This window comes from Myotis lucifugus, unplaced genomic scaffold (assembly GCF_000147115.1).
Source record: "Myotis lucifugus unplaced genomic scaffold, Myoluc2.0 scaffold_595, whole genome shotgun sequence".
In the NCBI taxonomy this organism is placed as follows: Eukaryota; Metazoa; Chordata; class Mammalia; order Chiroptera; family Vespertilionidae; genus Myotis; species Myotis lucifugus.
The window spans coordinates 38,792-59,800 of NW_005871643.1; the positions used below are offsets into that span (position 1 = coordinate 38,792).

Sequence of the window (21,009 nt, forward strand, 5' to 3'; positions counted from 1 at the left end):
ATTTACTCACGTCTCGTGCGTTGTCTCGTGGTATGTGATTTCGCTCTACACTTACAACTCCCACCATATTGATACCTGTGCGTCATCAATATATAAACAGATCCCCTCATCGTATTCTTTTGTTGTTCGGGGTGACCCTTTATATACACATTCCTTCTTTGTTTTTCTCGCTTCCCACTTTTAAACAGTCTTTCATAAAAGATCGTTGTTCATTGCTATCTGAATCAAATAATGTTCATAAATATACTTAGTTCCTTTGTTATCCGCCTTGCCCCTCATCTCACGGAATTGATGTTGGCGGGTCGGGGGCGGCGCAACATCCGTGAGGCTGTCACCTGTACCATGGGAGACGGACTGGACAGGAGCCGCCCACGGAGCCGTCAGATGCTGGTCTGAGGGCAGCCCCGGGATGGCTTCGGTCAGCCTGATCCCACCAGTGAACGTACGGACACAGACACTGACCAAGCCCTGAAGTGTTACCCACTGATCCCACCTTTTAAAAAATATTCTTTTTACCTAAAATAATCCTTTGATATTGTGGGGCTTTTATTCTACCCGGTCCCATCCATCTCCGGTTCTGACTAATGTGGTCTTCTGTCTATACACATATGTTGTCATGTCCTTGAACACGCTATGAATGGGTGACTATGAGCAGACTTAGGACTCAGATAAGGCTTGGGAAAACAGCTTCTAAATTCCCTTTTAGTTCTGAGTCTGTGGTATAAATCTCCCTCTCTCCCTCTCTCTCTCTCTCTCTCTCTCTCTCTCTCTCACACACACACACACATACACACACACACACACACGTTCTATAAGTCCCCATTGTCACCGCCACCTCCAGTGTTATACCTTCAGACAGCACTTGGGCCTGAACTCTGTGGCCAGCCTGCGATTGCTCGCCTGGGGAACATCAGAGATAAAAAGACGCTGGTCTGTGGTCCAGAGGGACTCAACACACTCGAATCCGTCGGTGAGAGAGACATCCTGTCTGGAACCTGGTGGCGATGGTTTCATGCACACTCTGAGTGTTTACATGATTTTAGAGAAGAGAGGAATAGATGAGGACAGGCCTTGCCAGTGACTCAGTTAATAATTTTTTAAGAGAAAGACTGTGGGGTTTTGGATACTGGGTTTTACTCAGTTCTTCTGTCTGGTAGCTGGTGACCTGGGTGGCCTCGGAGCTCCCTCTCCTGACTTGTAAAATGGGCTGCTGCGAGGCTGGTCTAGGCTGGCAGAGGCAGCGTGCTCACCACGGACCCGGCGCAGAGTAAATGCTCAACGAAGAGAGAGTGTGACGCGTATGCACGCGGCTGCTGGTCCCCACCGGCATCCCGCCGGCCCGGCAAGGAGAGTGAGGACGCGCGGAGTGGCAGCAGCAGGACGTCTTCCTGCCTCCGCTGCCCTTGGCGGTGGTGGGAAGCTGTGTGTTCGGCTGCTTGACAGACACGCAAGGCACTGCAGCTGGCGTGGCTTCTCCAGCAGCTGGGCTGTGACGAGAGGGAATTTGGGTTCTTGAAGGAGGGACAGAGGACGCCACCGTCTCCGTGAGGTGGAGTGTGCAGAGGGAAGGTGGCCTTGGTGCCAGCACTTGCCCAAGGCTCCGCAGATTGACGGACCTGGGCAGCCAGCTGACTCCGAATTGCTTTCATTTTCTTGGTCAGCGATGACCTTGAGAAGCTCCTCATGTTTGCAGATGTCTGACCCCTCCCCCATCCTCCTCCCCCCAGCAAAGCAGACCTCCTCCCCTGGACAAAGCAGACTTTCCACCCCCCACCGCTCCTTCCTCCTGGTGACTCATGGCTCTGGAGACAGCGCCGTGCTGCAGGCCTGCTCCGGGTGGTGGGTGAGGGCGATCCGTGGAGACCTGGCTTTCGTCAATAGGCTGGTCAAACCATGGGCTGGCGTTTTCCAATCCTTCTCTGAACACACTATGGATGGGTGACTATGAGCAGAGAAAAGGAATGGAGACGCCTCCTTCTCTGATGAACCCAGGGTCTCTGAGCCCAGACTCAGTAACGCCCAGTGGGAAGGGCTCAGGGCAGGGCTGAACCTCCTCCCCAAATGTCACGGTCTCTCCACACCCTCTTCTGAGGCTGTTTGCTGCTCCCCAGCATGGGCATCCCCCCCACTTCCTACACCATGGACCATGGGGGCAGGTCCGGCGGAGCCCGCCCCAGTCAGGTCACTGTCTTTGACCCTGGATGTGCTGATGAGCAGCAGGCGGCAGAAGGACGACTTCCCTTTGTCTGAGAGACCCCCCCTTGAGGGTGCTTTGCCAGGTGCCTGGGGCACACTTGACCTTGTTGTACGTGGGTTGTCTGTGCAGGTGAATTTCCAGGAACAGCAGGCTCGAGATCATGAAGGTCCTTGGGAGTTGGGAGAAACTCGTATCAGAGTATCTTGAAGGCTAGAATCCTCAAGTTACAACCTTTAGAACAGAATTCTCAGAACAGGTAAAAGTAAAGGTGCCTATTATATCCATTGAAGAAGGAAAGACTATCCAGCTATAATAGCACACATGTAATTTGCATCAACCATGGATTCATGGAACCTGACCAACCAGCGCTCTCGATTAAGCAGCGTGTGGCACTTGAAGTCCTCCTATCGTGTAAAGAAGGAACTAATCAGAAAATAAGCCGATGTCAACGATTTGTTTCAAGCAACAACCTTGAGAAGGTGTTTCCAGAGTTCAGGCCCACTCAGCCCAATCGCCTGTGCTCTGGGCCGTGTCCAAAAGGCAAGAACCAGGGCGTGCCGGAGGCAGCAATCAATCATTCTCTCTCATCATTGATGTGTCTTTCTCTCTCTCCTCCTTCCTCTCCAAAATCAATAAAAAATATATTATAAAAATAATAAAAAACAAGAACCTTAAAAAACACACAGACTAATTATGTCTACAAACTCTAATCAGTGAACTGGTCACGTTTTCTCTCTCGGTGGCCCGTAGAGTAGCCACTGCTGTGCAGTGAAAGGAAGCCCACGCTTGGTGAGACGTGGTGGGATTTCCAGGACCGCTCGTGGGATCACCTCAGAGTCAGCTCTTTTCGGCGTGGCAGGGAGCGGCGGACTTCTTTGTAACAGTTTGGCCCGTGTATGACACAGCAGCGCAGATATTGGGGACGAATTAAGAGGGGGCTCCACTAGCAAAAATGGTCAGCTGTCCAGTTTCTGTCCAGTATCTGGAATGAATTCCCTTGAAAGTCCTTTCTGGCCCCAGGTTTTGTCTGCTGCTTTTGGGATCTGGCCATGGTGCTGACCACTCATAGGCCTGTGTCCCCGTGCCTGTGACTTCTGCCCCTGAAGTCAGATTCCTGGGGTAAAGAACCCTCGTGTCTCCTCACTGGCCACTGCTCTGGAGGAAGCCGTGTGAAGGCAGCTCCGCGGAGTAAGAAAGGAAGGCGGAGGGGACTGGAGCTGACGTGGGTGTCAGGATGGCTAGCGAACAGCGTGTCTGGAGATGCTCACCTGGTGAATGAAGGGACATTACCTCACCTGTGAAGTCCCTTGTCAACCTCAAGAACTGGATGAGCCAGCGGCCAACCAGGAAGGCAGAAACAGCTGTCGACATTCAAAATAGAAAGAGGTCGATACCAAGAGTTGGTTACATGGCTGATGAGATTGTTGAGATGCAAACAGATTGGGATGGTGAGGCCTGTCACCAATTTGCAACAGAGGAAGCTGATGTAACCGCTGGGGACTCTGGGGGAAGCTGAAACGTCAGTGGGCTTTGCAGGCGTGACTTGGAGACACGGAGGAGAGGCAGCCGCACCACCCACGGCAGCGGAAGGTCGAGGAAAACCTTCGTTTCTAACTCTCCTCTGACGTCCTTGTAAACGCCTCCATTGGCTGAACCAGATAGATGCACCCTCTCCTGATGTAGAGGAGACCAGGATGGAATCCAAGTGGAAGGAGCAGCACTAACCCATCTACCTGGGACACTGGTGAGGGAGAAAATTAGAGGTTTCTAAAATGGTGGATACATCCCTAGCTGGTTTGGCTCAGTGGATAGAGCGTTGGCCTGCGGACTGAAATGTCCCAGGTTTGATTCCAGTCAAGGGCACATGCCCAGGTTGCGGGCCTGATCCCCAGTAGGGGACGTTCAGGAGGCAGACAATCAATGTTTCTCTATCATCATTGATGTTTCTATCTCCTCTCCCTCTCCCTTCCTCTCCAATATATATATATATTTTAAAATGGTGGATACATCATTTAAAAATCAATGTTTATTCAGAAAAGTTGGGGCCCTCCTGTTGAATTGAGGAGGCAGCAGGTATCGTGGCTTAGATTAGATGGGGAGCAAAGTGTAGAAGAAAGCCCTGAGCTGGGGAGGGGGGGGTGGGCAGGTTCTACTCCAGTCACTGCATGGACCAGCTATGGCCTCAGTTGCACCAGGAACAAATGCAAGGTCCCTGACCTGCCCGTGTGCCCTAGCGTGGCCTGGCACTGCCTCCTCCCCCGTCCTCTTCACAGGCTGTGGCCCAGCCCTGGAGCTGAGCACACCCAGCGCGTTCTGCTCCTCTGCGGGACGTCTGCCCTGAGCGCGTCACCCGGCTTGGTCCTTCTCACCACTGTCCAGTGTCACCGCTCAGTGGGGACCACCCCACCTGAAATCGTGTCCTGAACCACAGATGTCTGCATCGCGGTCACTGCGGGTTCAGTCTCTGCTTATCACTCTTCACTGTTTAAATTCTAAAATGATCTAGTTGGTTCTATTTTGATAAGTTTCCCCCAAAGAAAGGAGAGTTCTATAAGAGTAAGGCCAAGGTTCTCAAAGTGTGGGTCCTGAGCCAGCCGTACCAGCCTCCCTGGGCGGTTGTCGGAGGGGTGACGTCCCAGATCCCATCCCACACCTGCTGCGTCGGAGCCCTGGGAGCCGTGGGCTGGCCTCCGGGCCCAGCCCAGGTGGTTCCTCCAGGCACAGCTCCAAGCCACCTGCTGGACCGCCTCCCCAAAGCTGCCGTGACGGGATTTTTATCAGTTCAGTGCGGTATCTTTTTAACATTCACACTTAGAGCTTGTGATGCATGATGTTGTTCCTACCCAAGTGGTTAGAGAATAAGACAACATAAAATTGTCTTCTAGTCTGAATGTCCTGAGTAACTGAAGTGTGCTCTGCGTATGTGGGAAGGGAGCAGACACACGTGCTCTGGGTATGTGGGAAGGGAGCAGACACACGTGCTCTGGGTATGTGGGAAGGGAGCAGACACACGTGCTCTGGGTATGTGGGAAGGGAGACAGGCATGGTCAGGAGCTGATGGGGCGACGGGGAAGGTAGGCTTGGACCTTTGTGTTGATGCAGAATTACGGACCCGAAGGAGCTGGCCTCACTCCCCGTCTCCTTTGGCTCACGGCTCTATTTGATTGTATTCTTAGCATTCAGCCTGGTCAGAGACTAAGTTAGGTTTTCATTTCATTCACCGTCTGTCTTCTCCCCTTAGAGCAGTGGTTCTCAACCTTCCTAATGCCGCGACCCTTTAATACAGTTCCTCATGTTGTGCTGACCCCCAATTTCTTTGTTACAAATTGAACATAATTAAAGCATAGTGATTAATCACATAAACAATATGTAATTATATATATATATATATATATATATATATATATATATATATATATGTTTTCCAATGGTCTTAGGTGACCCCTGTGAAAGGATCGTTAGACCCCAAAAGGGGTCTCGACCCACAGGTTGAGAACCTCTGCCTTAGAGGCAGGACTTTGCTGATCTTGTCTGCTCCTCCTTGTCCTGTAAGTTTCATAGCCACTGGGGATCTCTAGTAAGTTCATCAGGCATTATAAAAATATTTAAAATATCTTACATTTTTATTGCGTTTTACAACTTTTTCTCAAAGTGTTTTATCTACTCCCACTGTTTGTGTTAACAGTCCTATCAGGCTAGCCTGGCAGGTCTGTAGGCCCTGATTTTACAAATTGGGAAGGTAGAGCACAGAGAGGTCAGGTCCTTTGCCTTAGGGCACACAGCTGGTGAGTGGTGGTGGGAAGAACAGAGGCTGGGTGTCTGCTCTTTTGAGCAGCCAGTGGTTTGTGGAACAGACTAGAATCTGACCGGCTGGGTGTTGGCCTCAGTTTGCCTGGATCAGAACGTGGCGTCTCTGCCACGGGCACAGGCAGACAGACCCGCGTGGTCATCACTGGGCAGCGTCTCTCTGGGATTAAGTCCACAGTGACTTTGTCCAGGGAGGAGTCACTCTGCAGTGGGAACATTGAGATGTTCACCAGCTCCCCCCGACTCCGCAGTCACCTCGAGGAGTGCTGTCTGGGTCTTTTTCAATTTGGGGAAATAATTAACTCCTTGGCTTCCAACCCTGCCTACAAACAATTTCATTTTCTCGAATAATTTTATCCTCCTGAACACATAATTAATGCAGCAAAATTGGACTCTTCCAAAGAGACTTGGTGTTTGATCCACTTAAGTGGGTCCTGGGAGCAGACTGCAGACCTTATGGATATAAACCGAACACAGTGTCGTGTGTGGGTCATGCCCCGGGCCTGTGAACTACCGGCGGCTACCCATGAGCTTTTACTGAGACTGAGCGCCAAGCCCCAAATATCTGACTCGGCTTGTTTTGAGTGCCCCAGGTTCCCGCTCAGAGGCTGGCCAAGTCAGGATGGTGCAAGATAGGGTTTTTATTTAGTGCATCTACCCACGATCGATTTGAATACAGTGATTTGGATGTGGGGGGATTTTCTGAAGTGATACAAGTGTCTGAATATGTGTGACTGTATGCATGTGTGAGTGCATGTGCATGCATGTGAGTGTGTGCATGAGCGTGCATGTGTGCAAATGTGTATACGTATGCATATATGTGCATGCATTTGAGTGTATGCATGTGTGAGCGTGTGCATGTGTGTGAGCATGTGTGTACATGGACATGGATGTGTATGCGTGCATGCATGTGTATGCATTTAAATGTGTGACTGCGTGCATGTGTGTGAGTGTGTGTGCATAAAGCCCATTTGCACGGGGAAAGGCCCGGGTCTGATACAGATCCACAGTAATTGCACCATCACTGTCCTGTTTCCTGTAAACCTCCAGAGCACAAGGTTCCCCTTCCTGGGTGGCAGCCAAGCTGGGGAGAGGGGTGTCCAGGCCGTGGCGGGCGGCCAGCACTCCCGAGTGGAGCCCCGCTCCCCTGGGGCCTGTGGATGGCTGAGCTGGCATGCCCTGGTTCTGACCCAGCACCCTCCCCCAGCCTGGCACAGAATCCCCATCCAAAGTGGTCGTGGCCGAACAAAGGTGTCTTTCTTGGGACACTACCGAGGCCTGACTCCGGAGTGCAGCGTGGCCTCTGTGCTCTGTGGCTGGTGCGCCGGGGGTGAGACCTTCCCCAAGGGGGGCTGGCAGTGGAGGGGTGTGCTCAGGAGGGAGGGGACAAGGGGGGCACCTGGACTTAAAGTAGGCTCTGTGCCTTCGGTACTGAAAGAGTGGCTCTTCCAGGAGGCGCTCAGGTGCACGGTCGGGCCCCTGAACGCCTGCCCCGTGAGCCTTTCTGTCCTCACCCTGTAATAACTGACCGGCCCCAGCTGGGCAGCTCCTGATCACCGGATCTCCCCGGGCTGGTCAGGTGGGCAGGGGAGGGGAGACAGAGCTCCCAGCTGTGTGCCCGTGGGCCAGAGGTCACCCCCTGCCCTGGCCTCAGTGTACTCGTCTGTGAAGAAAGGCTAACACCCATTTCCTGCCACATCCTGCTGTAATGAGACACGCGTTGTAAAGGCTGCCGTGTCTGAGTCAGGCGAGCCTGGGAGTTTCCGTGTTGCCCCGCGGTGAACAAGTGCTTCCCTGCCCTTGAAGGTGCGCTCTTGACATACAGTGCCCCCCTCCCCCCTTCTACCTGTGACTTGGGTTGTCAGTCATTTTTTATTTGAGTGACACCTGCACCATGTCACCTTCCCCAATGCCCTCATTATTCAGGTGCAGGCTCTTTTTCCTCTAGTAGCCGGGACTCTGAGAGCAGGGGTGGGTGTGGCACCATCTCTCTGTCCCAACGGGTCCTTGTGCCGTGACTGACACGCGAGCCCCGATACTGGCTTATGGAGCAAATGACAAAATGAACAAGTCCCGGTGCAGTCTCAGGGCTGCTCTGGGTCTCAGTGGAGACCTCCGTGAAGAATTGTGGGTAAGGCAGTTTCCACACAGTAGCTGCTGGGACTCTGCCCTTCTCCGACCCTCGCTGGTCGCCTGCGGGATTTTAACTGCTGCCGCGTCCCAAGTGGAGCACAGCTGTGCCTGGGAGATGGGGTCCAGCCGCATAGCTTCCCCTGCCTCTGTCTTGGCAAATTCCTCCCCCCGCCCCCAAACCCGGCCTTCCTCCACTCCCCAGGCTGGAGGACAGTTAGGGCTCACCTGAGGCCTGCTCTGCCTCTCCCTGCCGCGGCAGGAGGGGCTCTGTCTCCCTCCCCTCGCTCCCCTCGCCTCCCGGGGTGAGCTCAAAACTCTCTGCCCCGGTTATGGGCTCTGGGATTTTTCCAGCCGCCCGAGATGCATCCTCCAGGCCCCACAGGTAGCCCAGCCTGCCTGGGCCGTAAAAGCGGGCCTTTCATCTGGGACTGTTTATGTCATAAACGGTGGGAGGCTGGGCGGAGAAGCAACAGCCTGAGCCATTCCAGACTTTTTCTTTACAAGAAAAGGGGAGAGAAGGCCCTGAGATGCATGTTTCAAAGTCTGTGCCAAGCAAATCCATTTCCCTCGGCCGGCTGTGCGGAGACCTCTTGTCTGCACGCCCCACGAGGGTTGGGGTGCTGAGTGTGTCCAAGTGGCCCCCAGGGGGCCGACGTTTGTCGTGGGAGAGGCTATGGCGCTTTCATCTCCACGGGGGGTGTCAGCTTAAACGAGGAGGGGTCACTGGGCTGCGTTGGGGTGGGGAGCCTCTGGCACCAAGAGGGGTCTCCCCTCCCTCGCTCCCGTCCCTGCTGTTGGAAGGCGTTTCTTCTTGTGGGCAGATCGATTTGTGTGTGTTGTAGGCACGGCCGGCATTCCTGGAGAAGCGGGGGTCAGAGTCAGGCTGAGAGCGAGGCCAGAGCCTCGGCGACAGCCAGGCCGCCTGGAACTCCCGGACAGTCGGGGGCACTGCTGTGCCCATAATATGGACAGCACAGCGGACAGGAGCCAGGTGGTGGGAACTGGGGCCTGCCTTCCCCTGGCAGCTGGGTCGTGCCACCTGCCTGCACGTTGGGAGGTGCCAGAGGCCCTCCAGCCCGCCCCCGGGAGGACCTCTCGCTGGGATTGGCCAGGACACCTGCCACTCCGTGGCGATTGGCGGGTGGAGGCCTTTCTGTTAGTGTGTCACCGGCTGTGGGAGAGAACACAGCAGCTCCAGCACTGACTCCTCCGCGTCGGGGACCTGTGCTTGCTGCCCAGCGCCGAGCCTGGAGGGTGGGCCAGGAGGTCAGGGGGCCTAGAGCAGGGCACCTGGTGGCACGCAGTGGCCCACAGCGGTGCCCACTCGTGTCTGCAGCTGCCGTCGCGAGATGACAGCAAAGTCGGCAGCTGCCATGGAGACCGTAGCCCTGCAACAGTAAAACAGTTGCTCTGCAGTGGACACACAGACACTGGGGCGGTGGGGGCTTGCCTGGGGTGGGAATGGCTGGGGGGGTCAATTGGGGGAAAAGGAGACACATATAAAACTTTAGACAATAAAAAACACAACACAGGTGCTCTGCTGTTTACAGAGAAGGCTGCACACCCTAGTCTAGAGCGTGAGGTGATTCCTGGAGGGCAAGGGGCGCCTGGGCAGAGAGAGGGGGCCACAGAGGGAGAAATGTACCCCACAACAACAGCGCCGGCAGAGGACCAACCCGAGCCTCGTCCTCTCTCCGTCCCCACCCTCCCCGACACCCTCCTCCTGCCCCTGCCCAGCCTTCCGCTTCCCATCTTCCCACCCTAGAACCAGTGTTCTCACCTCCTCTTCTCCGGGAGGTAAAGAGACTGCGTGAGCCGCCACCTGTGGTCCCTAGAGAAAGGGGAGCGTCTCTCCCACACGGGTCCCCAGACCCTAGAAGCAGCCCCCCCCCCCCAGGGAGCGTGAGGTCTGGGGGCTGGGGAGGGGCTGGGAAGAGCGTGCCCTGTGCTGGGGGCTTATTCCCTCAGACGTTCCCGTGTAGCGCTCACCGCTTCGAGAGTGGAAGGATGTGGGGAGCCGGCACGGCCATGGCATACTCAGCCCAGGGCGCCTTATGTGCCACGCCAGCTCAGCCTGGCTCAGTGACCCTGAGTGGGGGGGTGAAAGGATTGAGAAAATACAGACAAGAGAATGACAGCTGGGTCTCGGTGGGACGCTGCTCCCTGATGAGGAGACAACGACGGCGCCCACAAGCCGTGTCTTTATTTTATAGCAGATGCCACGAGGCAAAGTAGGGGCGTGATCACGTTGTTTACAGCATTCTCGTGAGTTTCAACCTCACTTAACTACATGCACCCGAACTCTATCACAAGGCACGTGGGGCCACGTGTTCGGACCATAGGTTCAAGCTCACAACCACAGGCGTTGGCTATGATTGTGCTGGGAGGGCCCTGCCCTCCAGCTGGGACTTGCACGTGGCAATGAGAGGACCCTGTCCTTTCATTAGTCCGAGGCTTGAACCTGGCCAAAACACCGTAACCGCGCCCCATAGAAGGAATTCACAGAAATGTGAGTAAATGCAGTTGTCTGTCCATCCTCAGTCATCTGTGCCTGCGGGTGACCCACTGCAGGTCCTGTGGGTCCTCTCTCAGGTCTAGATTGAGAAGTGGCACCTACGCAATAGTGACAACGTGCTGACTGGGCATTGATGTTATGCCAAGCAGCATTCTGCGTGCCTTACCTGTCAGCTCATGGAATCCTCTCAACACCCCAAAGAAGTAGGTTCTCTTACACCGGGTTTTGCAGTCAGGAAACTGAGTCGTAGAGCGCTAAGCCCCCCCCCCCCCCCCAGGGCCTGGGAAGGACACGCAGGGAGGAAGGGCTCTCTGAGGGTGCCTCTTGGGCCTGCCTGGGCCTTCCCGTCGGAGCACCACGTGGCACTCCCGTGGAAAGCCTCCCGGAGAAGTGGGCCGAGGGCCTCTTAGGGAAACTCGCGGCTCCAGGCAGTGGCTGTGAGGGACACACCCTGGTTTCTGCTTCTTTCAGGCAAAAGTGATGATGAAGACAGTCTCTGCAAGGCCGCCCACGGGGCAGGGAAAGGAGCTGCCGAGGACGGCAAGGACCACAAGCGCCCCAAACGTCCCCGAACCATCCTGACCACCCAGCAGAGGAGGGCGTTCAAGGCCTCATTTGAGGTGTCGTCCAAGCCGTGCAGGAAGGTACAGGAGGGAAGAGGGAGGAGAGGGAAGAGGGGGGAGGGCCCAGCCCACGTTTGCGTGTTCACCCCACTCCTGTGGCGTGGTCACGGGCACCTGGGGTTGGGGCGGTGGGACGCTGCTCGGTCTGTGCAGTGGCCTTGAGCCTGGTGGGGGACTCCGGGGTCTGAGGCTGTGGCCAGGCCTCTAGCAGCACCGCCCGAGCTTCTGTGTGAGCGTACCCACTCCGCTGGCCACGTGCTCACATCTGTCACTCCCGGAGATCAATGGGAATAATTCAGGTGCCACTTGGGGTGACCACGGTGCCCTGACCGAGAGCCACACTGCAGAGCCTGATGGTCTGCTCTGTGTTTTGCTCCCATTTGTTCCTCTTGGGGAGGTGACCGGGGGTTCATCTGTGTGTCATTTCCTTGGCTTTGGCTGTTGAATGGCATCCCACCATCCGGACGGGCCATCGTTTGTTCGTTCACCTGTCGATGGGTGTTGGGGTTGTTTCCAGCTTGGGCCTGTTATGGATCAGGCTGCTGTGAATTTTCATGAAAAACAAAAAACAAAACACAACAGAGGTTGAATGAGAGAGACATTTATTTCTCTCATGCGTCACGTGTGGAGGTGACAGTCCTAGGCTGCCGGGGCCGCCCTGCTGTCCATCGCGTGGCCGGGGCTGTTTAGTTCTCACCATTGCTGGCAGCCACCGTGATGGAGAAAGAGGAGCAGAGGGCAAGCAGCTGCCTTTTTAAGGGCAAACCCAGGATGCTTCGCATCACTTTCATTCATATGTTTTGGCCAACATCTGGCCCGTGACTGCCTCCTGCAGGGAGCTGGGAAGTGAGTCTGCCTGGGTGACCACGTGCTGCGCTGAAGCTTGGGGGCTCGATTGCTAATAGGAGGCAGGAGGGCGGGTGTTGGGGACATTAGTCTCTGCCACAAAGAACTGGCCTGTTTATTCAATACCTGCCATTCATTGCTGCTTGTCATGTGCTGGTGACTGTCATTTATGTGATACAAATAAGAAAGCCCTTTAATTGAAATCCATGGAGGAAATACATGGACAGTTTAGCATTGTTTTTCCTGCTTCCTTATCTGTGTCAGTCATGGTTCGCTGCCATAACAGACACCACCTCAGTGGTTTCCAGGGCACAGCGGTTCCTGGGCTGGGCCGGGTGTGGCTGCAGCCCCGTGGGGCTCAGGTGCCGCCGTCTCCAGCCTCTCCTCCAGGGTCGGGCTGACGGAGAGCGGCACCTGACACTGTTCTCACGAAGATGGCGGAAGGCCAGAGGCTGTCACCCGCAAGCCCATGGACGCCCTCCTGCATTTCATTCCCACTCACACGCACCCACCTCCACGCCACAGCCAGCCCTTGGCCAGGCCCCACTGAGCTGGGCGTGCGGGGGGAGCAGGGGAGGAGCAACAACAGAGCCCACCCCCCCGGCCTTGGAAAGATTCACCACAAGCTGCTCAGGCTGCTCGCTGGGCTCCGGGAGGTTCTGGGGGAAGGGAAATGGCCTGCAGTCGGCTCACCCAGGACGAGTGACCACCCACGCAGGTGCTTGTGTCCGTGCACCGAACGCCCCCCCCTCATGCCTGTGCCCAGCGGGTCCCGACAGCCTCCAGCCCCAGCGCAGACACCTGCGCACATTGCTGCACCCGGAGAGAGGGCCGCGTGGCCAGGGCAGGGGGGCGGCCGGGGAAGGCCACCTCTGTCAGGGAACCTGGCCAGGCTTTGCAGAACAGGGGCTCTTGGGCTGGGCCTCTGAAGGACGGAGAGGGTCCCTGGGCACAGCTGTCTTCAGAAGGCTGTGCTTCACACGGTCTGCTCACCCCACTTGTAGCTATGGAGCCGATGAGGGGAGTCCTTCCCAAGGCCCCCCGGCCGCCCTCCTGATGTGCTCACTCAGGGAGCTCCTCCCGAACCCAACCAGCAGGGCCGTGCCGCTCTGGCCCCTCGCTGTGCGTCTGCACGGAGGGCAGGTATTTAAGCACAGCTCTACATGGTGGGGGTCCCCATTCCCCCCCTCTGCGCGGCCCCAGAGCATCTGCTCTGCGGAATCCTGAAGGCCCGTCTCATTCTTTCTGGGCCGGGCTCAGGTGGGGTAACTGAATATGAGTGTTGGTGAAACACCTGGTCCCCCAGAGCTGTGGGGACAGAACCGAAAACCTAGGTCAGTGAATTAGGACGGGAAGAGGGCGAGCGAGGACCACCTGTGTTTTGCTCGGTGGCCTTCACCCCGAGTTCTCCTTGAGTGGCTCAGTCAGTGCGCACGCATGGTGGTCGGCTGGCCACAGGCTTTGCGAAGGTCCGAGAGCCACCTGAAGGCCTGATTTCCAGAGTCAGAGACGCCCCAAAAACCTCCTGCTTACCTCTAAATGGACAGTTATTCCTCCCTGTTTGCATGGGGAGACCCTCTGTTCTCATGCTTCGATCTGGCTGCACGTGGGGCAGTGGCCGGTGCCGGTACCAGACCCGTCAGGCCTCCCGCGCTCTGCAGAGTGCCTGCCTTTCCCCAGACACCGTGTTTCATGTTTCTAACGCTCTGTTTTTTCAAGGTGAGGGAGACGCTGGCTGCAGAGACAGGGCTGAGTGTCCGTGTGGTCCAGGTGTGGTTCCAGAACCAGCGAGCCAAGGTAGCCCGCGCCTCAGCCTGCCTGTTGGGGGCGGGTCCTGGGACAGGAGAGGGGACCTTGGCAGTGTTCCGACCAGCTCATTCATGGAGCGTTCCCTTGACTTCGAGATCCGGCTCTCAACAGTCACCTCAGGCCCAGCCGCGTGTGGCTGCGGAGCGATGGGCATTTGTCCTGGTGAAATGGCCTTTGTTTTTCTCATGGTCATGACTGTGGACCTGGCCAGCCGTGTGTGTGAATAAGTGTCTTCCTATGCCTTTTTGTAAAATCAGGTTCTTTGAGTCACATTAGTTTAACCCAGACCCAAAGTTCTTTTCAAATGTCAGAAACCTACAGGGCACACATATGACTGGTCTACTTCGATGTGATGGCCCGTGGACACCTTCCCACCTCTCCCAGGGCAACAGCTCCCCCACTCTTCCCCCCCCCCTGCCAGTGCAGGCCACACCTTCATAGTGCCGTCTGCATTCTCCTGGGCAGGCCTTTACTGTAAATGTTTTTATTGATTTTTAGAGAGAGAGGAGGAAGGGAGAAGGAGAGAGATAGAAACAGCATCAACCAGCCACCTCCTGCACAACCCCCACCGGGGATCAGGCCTGCAAACTAGGCATGTGCCCTGACCAGGAATCAAACCGGTGACCTCTTGGTGCATGGGTAGATGCTCAACCACTGAGCCACACTGGCTGGGCACACAGTCCTTTACTTTAGACCTGAATTTACGTGTCACGTGACCCATTGCTTGAGAGCCCTGAGCTTCATCGGGCGATGAATTAACAGCTCGCTCTCTGACATAACTGTTTAAGGAGATGTGCCTCCCTGAATGTATTGATGTGCCTTCCATGGTCCTTCACTTGGGAGGGTTTCAGGCTCAGGGGTGTGAAGGCCTGTGGAGTCACGTGGCACAGAGCACATTCAGAGCTCTGAGAAATCTATGCACACACTCCAAGTGTATATTAATATCTCACGGAACCCTCGCATTTCACGGAACACAGTTTGAGAAACATTGGGTCACAGTGTTCCTTCAGGAAGTGTGTGCCCACATGGGCTTTGGAGGTGAGCTCCTTACCTGGAGGCCTGACCTTCCCAGTGGGTCTGCAGACACGAGGGCCAGCAGGTAGGGGAGTGCGTGCGGACAGCCCCTTGCCAGGCTGCAGGGCCCCTCCCCGCACGCAGACCTCACATAAAACTGTCGCAACATCAGCAGCAAGTTTTCTTTGTGGGAGGAACTTGCTGCTCCTGCTGAGACACCATTGCTGCCCAGCCGCTGCCATTCCACAGCGGCAGAGCAAGGACACCTAACTCCCAGCGCTGCTCCTCAAACGTGGCTCCCGTGTGCCTGCCCTTGCATGCGGCCCGTCCACGAGGCCTGAGCCCCTGCAGGTCCCCTGCTGTCTAACCCGGTTCTCTCCACATCAGATGAAGAAGCTGGCCCGGCGGCAGCAGCAGCAGCAGGACCAGCAGAACACGCAGCGGCTGAGCTCGGGTAAGGGCCCTCACGCCATCCTCGCCGGGCCGGGCTCCCCTGCCACAGCCTCCAGCTGCCCAGCTCCCCGGACGACCCCTGTGGGCTCCCAGAAGCCCTGGCCTCACCCGTGTGGGGTGGGGCCTTGCAGTGGGAACTGAGCCCGAGGAGCTGTGACAGGCCGGGCACCGCTGCAGCCCGGACCGCCTGCGGGAGGTGGCGCTAGGCTTGTCCAAGCCCCTGCCCTGGCCCTGCCCAGTGTGGGGACCGTGAGGACGGCCTGCAGCTCCTCATCCTGCCCAGTCCTCCATCCTCCAGGCAGATCAGCCCCGTGGAAGCGCGGCTGTGACTCCACCTTTGCCACAATAACGTGAAGTGGGGGATATGATGACAGTAAAGGAATAATTGCCTGCTTTGCAGAGCAAGTTTCTAGTTCATAGCCTGGCTCCCACCTGCTGGCCTGACGCTTACAGCAGCCACCCTGAGGCCAGTGGAGATGGCACTAAAGGGTCCCCAGGGCTGACCCAGGCCCCACAGGAGGAAGGGGCCCAGTGGGAACCGACACCCCTCTCTCGGATTCAAAGTTCCTGCATGAACCTCATTTTTTTAAACTATATTTTTAAATTAATTTCAGAGAGGAAGGGAGAGGGAGATAGAAACATCAATGATGAGAGAGAATCATTGATTGGCTGCCTTCCGCACACTCCCCACTGGGGATTGAGCCCGCAACCCAGGCATGTGCCCAGACCGGGAATCAAACCGTGACCTCCTGGTTCATAGGTCAATGCTCAACCACTGAGCCACACCGGCCGGGCTGAACCTCATTTTTTAAAAAAAATATATTGATTTTTTACAGAGAGGAAGGGAGAGGGATAGAGAGTTAGAAACATCTATGAGAGAGAAACATTGATCAGCTGCCTCCTGCACACCTCCTACTGGGTATGTGCCCACAACCAAGACATGCCCTTGACCGAATCGAACATGGGACCCTTCAGTCCACAGGCTGATGCTCTATCCACTGAGCCAAACCAGTCAGGGCTGAACCTGAACCTTATTTTTAAATAGGGGTAGGTGAGGACTGGGGAGGGAGTGGAGGATGGGTATGGGAGTCTGCAAAGAAGCTCAAAGAACTAGATCAAGAATAACTATTTTAGAACAATGTCACTGTTGAAGGGATATGGCCCAACTCAGCCATCCATTTGTCAGATCCCCCAAATGGTCTGCTTGCTCCTAAGACGGGTTCTCACACCATCCGTCACCTGCACGCGGGTCACCTGCACTCGGGTCACCTGCACGCGGGTCACCTGCACGCGGGTCACCTGCATTTGGTACCACACAGCCTCTGGCTCCTCAGATCTGGGGCGGGGCCTGGAACCTGCATGTTTAACAAGCTCCCGCTGCTGCTGGTCTGCGGACCACACTCGGAAGGCGTGGGGCGTGGTTCTGGTTCTCAGGCCCCAAGCAACGCTCCTTGTCCCTGGGCAGCCCCGGCCTGGCCTCAGCCCGGGACTCCGCTCGGCAGCCCAGAGTCCCCAGCTTTTCCCCGCGGGTCTCGGAGGATCAGGAAACCGGGCAGGTGCTGGGGAAGGTGGAGCACACCTGACGCCTGCGCAGCTCCACCCTGTGCTGCTGGCGCTGGGACCTGCCCCGCCTCCTCGCGCTCAGGCTGTGCGGGCCTGCGTGTGTGTGTGTGTGTGTGTGTGTGTGTGTGTGTGTAGGTGTAGGTGTGTACGTGCACGCGCGCGGGGTGTGTGGGGGGGTAGGTATGAAGCCCGAGGGCCCTAGTGCTCAGGACCCTGGGGAGTTCAGAGGGTCCCGGACATGAGGGCTTAGGGGGCCCGGCAGGTGGACTCCACATAGGCCACCAGGCCAAGGGGAAAAGAACTGAAACCCTGGTGCTGACCTGGGAGACGTCTAGGCAGCGCTCAGGGCCCTAAGGAGGTCTCTGCGAGCTCACGGGGCCATGTCCAGAGACCCACAGCGGGCTGTGCAGGTGGCGGGCTGAGTTGTCCTGCGTCACAGGATTCTGTGCGCAGACGGCAGCTTGCAGTCCCAAAGCGCATACACATGGTCTCACGGGACCTTTATGTCAGCCTGGGCGGTCATAGGCCAGTGTCACGACCCCGCCTGACTTAGGGAATCCTGTGAATGATGCTGGCAGGGTCTTTAGAGGTGCCCCCTCCAGGGCTGTGCACCTGAGTGGACCCCCAGATGCCTTGTTTCAATGGCATAGTTCAAGGACGCTCTCCAAGGGGACCCCTGAAGCCCTTGTAAGGCACAGGCTGGGACCCGCCAGTCAGCTCATGTCTGTCCACTCTGTGAATGGGAAACCCCGACCCAGGAAGTAAGAAATGACTTAGCCGTGGTCGCACAGCTTATGCGGTTACACCCTCCTTGACAAGATGCTCATCCCTGGCGGCCACGGCCTGCAGTCCGCTTGGTCACTGAGTAGGGCTGACCTGGGCGTGACCCCGAGGCTCCATCTTACAGGATGTGGCAATCTCTGCTCCCTGCTCTCTGGAATCACCAGCTCTGGGAAGCCAACTGCCGCGTTGTGAGGCCACTTAAGCTGCTGTGTGGTCCACATGGTTGGGCAACGGGGGTTCCCAGGGCCAGCCCAGCCTCCCTGTGCTGCCCCGCCTGCCCCTCACTCTCTTCTCTGTATGGAGCCACAGCAAAGGCCAGTGCCGGGCGGGGCACCTGGAATGGGGCTGTGATGTGGGGAAGATGCTCTGTGTCTTCCTGTACAGCAGGGGATGCAGGCTGCATGTGAGGATGACCTGCCTTCTTTGTCCCACAGCTCAGACGAACGGTGGCGGGAGCACTGGGCTGGAAGGCATCATGAGCCCCTACACGGCCCTGCCCACCCCGCAGCAGCTGCTGGCCATGGAGCAGGGCGTGTACAGCGGGGACCCCTTCCGGCAGGGCCTCACCCCGCCCCAGATGCCTGGAGACCACATGCACCCCTATGGTAAGAGCCTCAGCCCCGCCCCTCAGTAAGTAAGGAAACAGGACCTACCTGTGGTCGCAGGTGCATGTGGTCCCCGCCTTCAGGATGACCCTCCTCAATGCTCACCTTTGGTTTAATGATACTTTTCAAGGAAGTGCTCAAGTTCAACTGCCCCCAGCCCCACCCTCTGAGGGGGCCCCTGCTGGCCCACAGGCTGCCACCCACAGGGACCATCACAACTTGCTTGCGTGGGTTTCTTTCCTGCCCAAACACATCTGCCCCGTTCCCAGCTGCTCCCGGAAGCTGCAAAGCCCCACGAGGCCCAGGAAAATTGCTGGGTCACCCACCAGGGGCCACAGAACGGCCAGCACTCGGTTCACCAGCGTGTCTCCACGCATTCCCCCTTCACAGCCGCTTAGTCGTCAGTTTTAAGTAGGAGGTGGTGCTTCCCGCCTGTGTGGTTGAACTTCCCATCCTTCCTCCCTGAGAGGGACTGTGCTGTCAGCCCTGTCGGCATGATCTAGGCAGGAGGCCCAAGGTGAGCGAACTTTCACGGGAAGGAAATGGATAAAAGCAGAGAAATAAATAAAGCAGAGAAAACGCTGTTCTAATTGGACCATGTTAGGTTCTCCTGGAATTCCTGAAGCAGAAGCGGACCTGAGAAGTGAAAAGGACCCCCACGTCCACTCCCACGCCCGCCCACCAGCACTGCGGTGTTTAAATGCTGGCCTGTGGAGAGCTGAGCCCTCCCCTCGCCAGCGGCTGGGCGAGCTCTGGCTGGACGGCCGGAGTTGGACCTCAGGGCCAGATACCGGGCAGCACGTTCACGCGAGGTCAGCGGCCCGGGCAGCAGCCACCTGTCGGTGTAATCTGCACCCAGAGCCCCAAGGGCTAAAAACAAAGTTCGATTGGCAAGCCTTCGAGGCAGCATCCGAGACATGCCTGAGCACACGCGTGTGGTCACACAAGCTCTTGTTTGCCTTTATTTTAAAAGACCCCCCTATTCTTCACGTAGGCTGTCTTCCCTCGCGTCCGACAAACCCCAGTGCAGACCGGGCCCTCTGCGGGCCTCGCTGACCAGCCGAGATCGTGGCGTTGGCTCCCTTAGGGGACACGTGCAGCCTCTGTACCCGTCGTCACTCCACGGCTGTGGAAAACAGGGCACATGGCTTTTCTGCAGATTCTTAAATTTTCAGCCCCAGGGGTCTTATTACCTACAGGTCCCCATGAGGAGCCCTTTAGTAAAACGAATAATTAAAGCTGCGTGACAAGCCCAATAAACCGGTTTTCACCTGTCCGGTTAACTTGAAGGGGAGGTGAAGGGCACGCACCTCTGGTTGTTGTCACGTGGTCCCCAGCTGGTCCGTCGGGGGGTCACCTTCCTCTTGCCTGCACACAGATGCGGGAGGCGGAGGTGCCGGCGTACCTGAGCGCGCTGTCACGGAGGGGAGGTGATCAACCGTCTGCCATCTGTTTTGCCTGCACTCGGCTTGGTGTTTTGGCGTGTTTTCAGTTGCTGCACTTCAGACACGAGCCCTGGGAGACTAGAGGCCTGTGGACGGGGACTCTGTTCCCGCCTCCATTTCTGTGTAGCGTCCCCCCCGCCCCCGGCACCCCACCCCAGAATGCTGGATGCTGGTGCGTTTCTCAGCACCCAGGGGAGTCCCTGCTTTCAGACCCTCATGCCTGTGTTTCATCTTCATTTCAGGTGCCGAGCCCCTTTTCCACGACCTGGATAGTGACGACACCTCCCTCAGTAACCTGGGTGACTGTTTCCTAGCAACCTCGGAAGCCGGGCCCCTACAGTCCAGAGTGGGGAACCCCATTGACCACCTGTACTCCATGCAGAATTCTTACTTCACCTCTTGAGCCTCCCCAGAGCTTCGTGGCTGGGCTCCGTATGGAACACCACACGTGGGAGGGCCGCTGGCTGCAGGACCGGAGGCCAGGACGAGGCGGCGGGGGAGGGTGTTTTGTCGGAGATGCTGCCGAATGATGCTCTGGGGTGGCTGGCATTTCCAAAGACTGGATGCATAACAGATCGCATAGTTTAATGTTTCTAATAAGAGTCTTAGCGTTAGGTTTGCAGGCGTGTTTGTCGCTAAGGACAGGGATGTTTAACGTAGACATTGTCATGCAGGCTAGATACGTAGAGACCCCAACAGCTTCCCACCTCCTGGGGAAGCTCCTGTGAAGAGGTGCATATGTCTATTCATCCGTACAACCCACAGACAGACAGGCAGGCAGGCGGATGTGTGTGTGAGTGTGACCTTCCATACGTCATCTTCAAAGCTGTGCCCGTGATGGCAGACACCCACTGGGCAGCACAGGTGATGTTATTTCCAGTGTGAGCTCTATTTAAGGAAACGCTTGATGCACTTAAGTTATAAAATGAGATGAATTACTTTTATAGACTTTATTTCTAGTTGGAAGAGACCTGTGGCAGGGCAGAGAGGGCTGCCCCCCGCGGCCCCACAGCTCCGGGCTCTGTCGTCAGAGCGCCACTGGGTGTGGGCAGCGGCTCCATGTGGCCCGCAGGTCCTCTCCTGGGTTTGGCTCTCTTTGGGGCCTGGTCACTGGCTGGGGACAGAACAGTTCCTGGTTATGTTCCTAGAAAGCGTGAAACGTAGTCCTCGGCTTTCTTTAAAACTGTGACGTGGTTGTGGGCGGCGCCAGGCAGTC

The 21,009-nt window shown here is 56.6% G+C and overlaps 1 protein-coding gene across 1 annotated transcript in view; it reads left to right on the forward strand.

Annotated features, from left to right (window-relative positions):
• LOC102436838 (LIM homeobox transcription factor 1-alpha) overlaps positions 1–20,302 on the forward strand; it is a 36,589-nt gene extending 16,287 nt beyond the window's left edge. The window contains exons 4-8 of the mRNA XM_006104710.3: positions 11,124–11,296; positions 13,841–13,918; positions 15,332–15,398; positions 18,178–18,348; positions 20,036–20,302. Coding sequence (XP_006104772.1) covers positions 11,124–11,296; positions 13,841–13,918; positions 15,332–15,398; positions 18,178–18,348; positions 20,036–20,196 — 650 coding nt within the window. The 3' untranslated portion in view covers positions 20,197–20,302. The remainder of the gene's footprint in view (positions 1–11,123; positions 11,297–13,840; positions 13,919–15,331; positions 15,399–18,177; positions 18,349–20,035) is intronic.
• Positions 20,303–21,009: the final 707 nt, after the last annotated feature.